Raw genomic sequence first — 8,033 nt, 5'->3', positions numbered from 1 at the left:
AACAAGGAAATACTAGGGTGTGTCTTGCTTTAATAAAAGTCTGTGTAGCACTGTGTTTCAGGGAATGTGTTTTCACTAGAGGTAGTCAGAAATTGTATTGATATGTGCTGACTATAGGAATTAATGTATACTGTACAAATTTTCTGAATTTCCATACTGCACTAAGTTGAATGAGATTCAACATAGAAGTCTTTATTCACTGCTTAAATAGGACTTCTAATAACTCACAAGTACTTTGATAATCCTTCCCAAACTCTAAACTTGATTCCAACTCAAAGGAGAATAAAATATTAGTACTGCTATTCTTATAACTTAAATGCCATATGACCTAAAAAAATATAATCACTAGTATGATTTCATTTAGTTTTCAGAAGTATTATCAACAGTTCAAGTCCACTTTAAGCAGAGAAAACAAAATTTAAGCAAATTAACTAATCCTATGTCATGAATACAAAAATATTCCCTTTGTATTTTCAATCAAAATCTCATTGTCTACAAAGCACTTTCTTTGATGCTAAATTGACCTCATAGTTTCCTAATTAGGAATTTAATCTTGTTTTATATGCTAATTCTTTACCAATTTATTTCTTTTCCCTCTTGCTTGATTATACCTGGATAGTTAATGACCTGAAACTATTAGATTCTGAGTAGATATTTGCCACAAACAGAAATATGAGTGTTTAATTTTTATTAATTTATGAAATGGGATTTGATAGTGTCTCTCTCCTAATTTCTTTCTGTAGACAGTGGTGCTAATGCTGACAAATTAATGTGCCCATCATTCTTGAAGTTGATTAATATCACTTCTTCACATATCTCTAGAAAACATCTAAATTCATAAATAATATAAAGGAACTCTGAGTGGCATTCTTTGTACTGCCCACCCACTGTACTTTGCAGTGTTCTAAATAAGTCTATTTTTTTAAGGCAAAATAAATTACAATGTTATAAGTCTACTAAAAATTTAATGGCTTCTTCTGAAAAGATATTGATTCACTGAGAATAATAAGTCATAATATGAATCCTATATTGTGAGTTAGTCCAAAAAAACACTGAATGAGGCTGAATTTTTTTTATAATCAGAGACTGAAACAAATATTATCCACATCTTAATTTAGATAATTATTCTTTTGTGTAATGTGTTAACCTGAACTCTAAATAAATATTTAAATTCATGAACTAGAAAGAAAGTTTGTGACATGATCATTAAAGTACACTTTTTTTGGATATGTGTTCTACAGTATAATTGAAAAATAGAAAAATGAATAAACACAGAAAAAAGTTGCAAAGTATAAGGATATTGCTAAAGCAAATATTATGCAGTAGATAATATAACATTATTTAACATAAAATATATGCATAAGAAATAAAAAGGAACTCTTTAAAGTCTCTTCATCAGTTTCCCAAAGAAACCGACGACTGAGCATAATGCACCCTTCAATGAAGACTTTGTTTTCAATTGGGTAGTTTCTATTTTCCTTTATTGTTATTGTTGTTTTAAGCAACTCATTTGGTATTAGATCTATTTATGATTATTTGAGACAGTCATTGACACAGGCCACTATCCTAGTCCTGATGTTTTACTTTTCAGTTGTTAAGAACTGCTTTCTCACTGTACATGCCTAGATGACTTCTATTAAATTTTAAGCATTTTCCTAAAGTTTCACATTTATCAAATTATTTAGTACTCTGAATTAACCTAGGAGATTGACTTATTTGCTGAAAAAATATTATATTTATAGATGAGACACTGACCATAGGACAGAAAGTGATTAGCAGAACTAGAAAATGGGTTGCATCCAAAACTAGAAAGATTTCTTCTTTCTGTATCTATGGTGCTAACCATAAAATTTATTTTTTACTGGCACTTAAACTTAGTTTTTAAATATAAGTAAATAAAGCTATTATGGGACATGATTGAATATAGATGATAATAATAACATTTATTTCAAATAGAAAAAAAATCTGTTGGGTAGGAAGAAAGCTTTCAGAATAACAATAGTTCGGCTAAAGCACTGTGAACTTTCGGGGATCACATGCACTACAACTGAGGTTTCAGCCTTGCTGTTTGTTTCCTTTTGTATCTCACTGACCTTTGTCACCCTCATGCTTAAGATTAGTGAGGGGAAAATGGTCTTGTCCCATCTAATTTCCGAAAAGTTTGATACAGGAATTTGAAAAGTGATGTTTTAAATGAGGATAAATGGCTAAAAACAAAATAATCACTCTTAGAAATAAACTATCTTTCTCATTATTTTATAATTCTTAGTACAATAAACTTTTACGTGAAGGGAAATTTTCAAGGACATTGGAACACTAACACAAAGGTGATGATATTCTTACAACATTTGGAGGCACCTCTAAAGATAAGAGGTATCTGGCCTTATGAGTCTACCTACAAACCCCTGTTTTGCTACTTTAGGCTGTGTGACATCTATCAATTTGGTATTCTGTTTTATTTTGTTTATCTTTTATTATTCATTCATATTATTCTGCAAATTACATGATGTTTCTGCATAAATACACCAAGCATTCATCATATCCAAACATCCTGCCTCCATACTTCTGCCCAGCCAAACCCCATACCCTGTAATTTTTCTAGTAACAATTTGTTCTTTGGGATGAGGATTTAAACTTTTCAAATATAAATGAAATATGGAGCATTTGTCTTTCTGTGTTTGTCTTATTTTGCTCAACATAATTTTCTCCAGTTCCAGACATTTTTCTGACAATTCTAGGATTTCAGTCTTCTTTGGCTGAGAAAAATATTTTCATACTACATTCTCTGTTGATATGCCACAACGCTGATTCTATATTGAAGGCATTAGAACAGCGTCACAATAGACATGCAAGTGTTAGTATTTCCTTTGTATTTGAATATATTTACCATGTATATATACCCAATGGTAAGATCATAGGATCCTACAATAGTTCCATAGTAAGCACTAGAGAGCTGCCTTATTACTCTCCATGGTGCCTGTACTAATTTACATGCCTAGCATCAGATCCTGTAAATTGTTTTCTCTCCACAGACTCGCCCAATTTTTTTTCCCACACTAGGCATTTTATTGTGTTGATAATATTGATATCTCATGTTATTTTTACCAATTAATTTAGTTTTAAAATCTGGTATCAATAAAAGGTTTTTTCCCCCTACAAAATGGAAGGAATTGAAGAACCATTGCTGCTACTGTGTGGTTTCCAATGCTCCTGAATATAGAGAAAGCATATTTTTACAAAATTCTAGCTCCATGCTGTAAGGCTTTAAGATTTATTATACTGTTGTTCAAGTTGGTTGTCTGTGTTTTTTTTTTTTTAAATAGGTCAGGCTAAAATTTTTAAAAAGTGAATGCAGAATGAAAAACCATACAGAAACCACAGAGTTTATTCTTCTGGGGTTAACAGATGACCCCAAGCTCCAGGTTGTGATCTTTGTCTTTCTCTTCATCACCTACACACTCAGCATCACAGGGAATCTGACCATCATCACTCTCACCCTGCTGGATTCCCAGCTCCAGACCCCCATGTATTTCTTCCTCAGGAACTTCTCTGTATTAGAAGTGTCCTTCACAACTGTCTGTATACCCAAGTTCTTGGGCACCCTTATCTCAGGAGATAAAACCATTTCCTTCAACAACTGCATAGCTCAGTTATTTTTTCTCATTCTCTTTGGAGTCACTGAATTTTACCTTCTGGCTGCCATGTCCTATGATCGTTATGTTGCCATCTGCAAGCCTCTTCATTACCTGACCATCATGAGTCAGAAAGTCTGCACAATGCTTGTCTTTGCCTGCTGGCTGGTCTCTTTCCTAATCATCTTCCCTGCGCTCATGTTGCTCCTACACCTTGATTACTGTGGGTCCAACATCATTGATCACTATACCTGTGATTATTTCCCCCTGCTGCAACTTTCCTGTTCAGATACAAAATTCCTGGAGAAGATGGGGTTTTCCTGTGCTGTCTTTACCCTAATGTTCACTTTGGTGTTAGTATTTCTGTCCTACACATATATCATCCGAACAATTGTGAAGATTCCTTCTGCTAGTCAGAGGACAAAGGCCTTTTCCACGTGTTCTTCCCACATGATTGTCATCTCCATCTCTTATGGAAGCTGCATTTTTATGTACATTAAGCCCTCAGCATCAGATAGAGCATCTTTGACCAAGGGGGTTGCCATACTAAATACTTCAGTAGCTCCTATGCTAAACCCCTTCATTTATAGCCTGAGGAATCAGCAAGTCAAGCAAGCCTTTATGAACACAGCAAAGAAGATGGTATTTTTCACAAGTACATGAAATGATGTGGCCTGTGAGTGTGGGCCACACTGAAGGCCAATTCATAAGTTAAACTTAAATGCCAGTGACCCAGTCACATCAGCATGGCACCGCCCACCCTCCTTGTTTTATTCTTTATTTTTGTTAACAATTTACTAGCCTATCTTATTATTTTATATCTTGACCTACTATAATCTTCTTGTCTGATATAAGATTCTTTTGGTATTTCATAATAACAGCTTCTCAACTGTAATTTATTATACAGATAAAATTACAGTTTGAGATATATGCTGGAAAATTTATCCCCAGAAATGGGAAAGCACATTGTAAACATTAATGTATTTTACTCAATATACACTTGAAATGCATTTGGCAATTTTCACATCTTTTTACATACTTCTCATTATGATTGGGTAGTCATTCTAGGATACATCTTTAAAAGCCATGAAATTAAATGAAATGTAATATTACATTTCATTTAATTTCATTTAAAAGCACAAGCAATATTACTTAGTAACTACAATGTGATATATTCACGTAATTTATTTATCAATAAAGAATGACAATCAGCAAGTGTCCTTGTGGCTTGATTGAGCATCCCTTGGGTATATGCCCAAGAGTGGTAATATTGAGTATTGAGGTAGATTGATTCCCAATTTTCAGAGAAGTGGCCATACTGATTTCTAAAGCAACAGTGGAGGAGTGTTCCCCTTACTCCATATCCTCTCCAACATAAGCTGTCATCAGTGTTTTAGATCTTAGCCATTCTGACAGGTGTAAGATGGTATCTCAGAGTTATTTTGATTATGCATTTCCCTGTAGGTAGTTGTGTAGCTTGGTCTATTTGAGGGGCCCCTGGCAATGGGATCAGAATTCCTGGTGCATGAGCTGGTTTTCTGGAGCCCAAATTCCTATAGTGGGACACCTTGCTCAGCCTTAATGCAGTGAGGAGGTGCTTGTTCCTGCCTCAACTGAATGTACCAGGGAGGCCTTACCATTTTGGAGGAGGGGGTAGGGAAGTGGGTTGGAGGGGAAAGACTGGGGGGAAGCTAGAGGAGGTATGGGGGGGTCTATTGGTACATAAAGTGAATAGAAAAATTTCTTAAATAAGTAAAAATAAAGAATGACAATCATTCATAATATACACATGAGCTATGTGTTTAATGGATGTTTTATAAACCAATTCCAAATATGTGTATATATGTGTTTGTGTGTGTGTGTGTGTGTGTGTGTGTGTATGCATGGAGAAAGACTATGTATAGAAAGACTGATACATATACACACATACACACATATACATCATATATATGTGTGTATGCATATGTATGGGATTCTGCTCCCATTGCCAGGGGCCTCTTTGTCAATAACAGTAGCCAAACAACATGTATTTAATATGTGCATTTATAGTCAGATATATACTCTGTTGACAATTATCTAAACCTTGAGTAGTACATATACATGTATAATATATAGTCATATATTCAATATATTCTTAATATACATGTTTACTACAAAGTATATTTACACACATTTCTACTCATTTTTTGAACTACTTTGAAAAAAAGTATAATTTGATTTATTATATGGAGGATACATTTTCTATAAAACATGACCCCCAAACAAAGAAAAATTTCCCATTAAATAAAGTTATTGTTACAGTGTGGATGTGAAGTTTCTAAACATGGTGCATATGCCGAGGGTTTAGTCTCTGGATGGAGTTACTGTCGGGCAACTGTTGCATCACTTGGCTCTGAATTCATGGATTATAAAAAGGTGCAGCATGGTTGGATGAAGTGGGACACTAGAGATGTGATTTTTGAGAAGTTACTGGTCCCATCCAGCTCCCAAAACATAGTAGTGGAGTCAACAGATAAAAGCTTTAGCCAAATAAATCCTTCTTGTTTTAAGCCATTTCCTCAAGAGTTTTGTCATAGTAATGGAAAACTAACAAGATTTTATTCATTAAAATTTCCATTTAACATATTATACTTAAAATATTAAGATTAATTTAAAACATAACTAAGCAAAGTGTGCGTACATATTTATGCATACATGTATACAACTGAAGTAAGAATTGTGGACAATATTTTTCTCAATTACATGAACTGATGTCTTAATAAAAATGGTATAATTGTGATCTTCGTTGCATTATTTTTAATGATTGTCATAAACTGAGAAAAAGAGTATGATAAATTTTGCTGAAAAAAGAAAAGTAATAGAATTTGAAGGGGTTCAGATTATATTATAGATGGAAATTGTTGATTTTTTCCTAATTTTCTACCTCCCAAAATGAATGACAAATTTTATATTTAAAAGATAATTGACAGAACTGAGAGTTCTATCACTTCAAAGTACATATTGTCCCATCTGCAAATAAAGGAAAATATCAGGTAAGTTAAGACTAAATAACTTGTTTGGGGACAAAAACCCACAGATCTGTAAAGTATATAAAATAAAGGCCTGTAATATTAAAATACTAGCAATTATTATTTTTCTTTAATATACTCATAATTAAGTGAATAAATAAATATGAATACACTCATAATTAAAATTGTTAATGCCATGGCTTGGGAGATGGCTCAACAAATAAAGGCACCTGCCACCAAGCCCACATCCCATGGTGGGAGGAGAGCAAACGTCTACAAATGGTCCTCTCATCTCCACACAAATCATGGCCCATGTATGACCGCACACAATATACACACAGGCACACAAAATAAATAAATGAGATTTTTATTCATTTATTGTCACCACAAAGTGTATGCTGATACACTATGTGATGCCATGACATCTGAGTGAAAGATTTGATACTTTTTATAGAGATCCTCTACCTTCCTGACTTCATCTGGATGTCTGGACTTGTTCTTAGAAACTCTCTGGTTTTGTTGGTCTACTTTCTACTTTTCTTTTAAAATACATTTTAATTAAAATATAATTATATTACTTGCCTCTTCTCTTTCCTTCGTCTAACTGCTCAAACACTTCCTCCCTTAAATCTTTCCTATGTCCCCTCTCAAATTGATGGGCTCTTTTTCTTTGACTATTATTGTTATATATTAAGAGATGCATCAATATATAACAACCAAGTCCATTTTTTGTTGTTTGTGTGCATATTATTTCAGAGCTAACCAGTTTGTATTGGATTGTGTATGCATATTATATCAACACTAGCTTGAACTATAAGTCAGAAGAAGGAAATTAAAGGAGTATAATTAGGAAAATAAGAAATCCAATTTTCCTTATTTATGGATGACATGATATTATACATGACAGATCCCAGAAAATTCTATCAGAAAACTTCTGGAAGTGATCACAATTTCAGCAAAGTTGCAGGATACAGAATTAACTTGCAAAAACCAATAGCCTTTCTATACACCACCAACAAGCATACAGGGGAAGAGATCATGGACACACTCCTATTCAGAGTAGCCTCAACTAGTTTTTAACTGCAGAGGGAAAAAAACTAATTATGTGTCTTGAGTAATGCTCAGGATGCAGATAAGCAGACATAACTCCTAGGGTAACTATATTTACCCTAGATAACTCTGCCTACCTTAATATATATTAGCTATATTTAATGATTACAAATTTGTCAAACATAATATTGCAGAAAGCCAAAAAATAGAAAAATAATGAAAAACAATATCAAAATTGAAAATAATGTTAAAAATCCAAGCCTAATCACAGACATAGATAATCATTGCTCACAATTAATTTTGACAATATTGTATTTCTGATATTGGACTTTAGAAAAAAACT

At 33.3% G+C, this 8,033-nt stretch overlaps 1 protein-coding gene across 1 annotated transcript; it reads left to right on the top strand.

Moving 5' to 3' along the window:
* Positions 1-3,344: 3,344 nt before the first annotated feature.
* On the top strand, positions 3,345-4,295 carry LOC102908147 (olfactory receptor 6C1-like). Its single transcript, XM_006998747.4, has one exon. It carries the CDS (start codon positions 3,357-3,359, stop codon positions 4,293-4,295), a length of 939 nt encoding a protein of 312 aa, XP_006998809.3. The 5' UTR covers positions 3,345-3,356.
* Positions 4,296-8,033: the final 3,738 nt, after the last annotated feature.

This window comes from Peromyscus maniculatus, chromosome 18, assembly GCF_049852395.1.
Source record: "Peromyscus maniculatus bairdii isolate BWxNUB_F1_BW_parent chromosome 18, HU_Pman_BW_mat_3.1, whole genome shotgun sequence".
Taxonomy (NCBI): Eukaryota; Metazoa; Chordata; class Mammalia; order Rodentia; family Cricetidae; genus Peromyscus; species Peromyscus maniculatus.
Note: the sequence above shows the minus strand (reverse complement) of the source record. Positions and strands in the feature narration are given on the sequence as shown.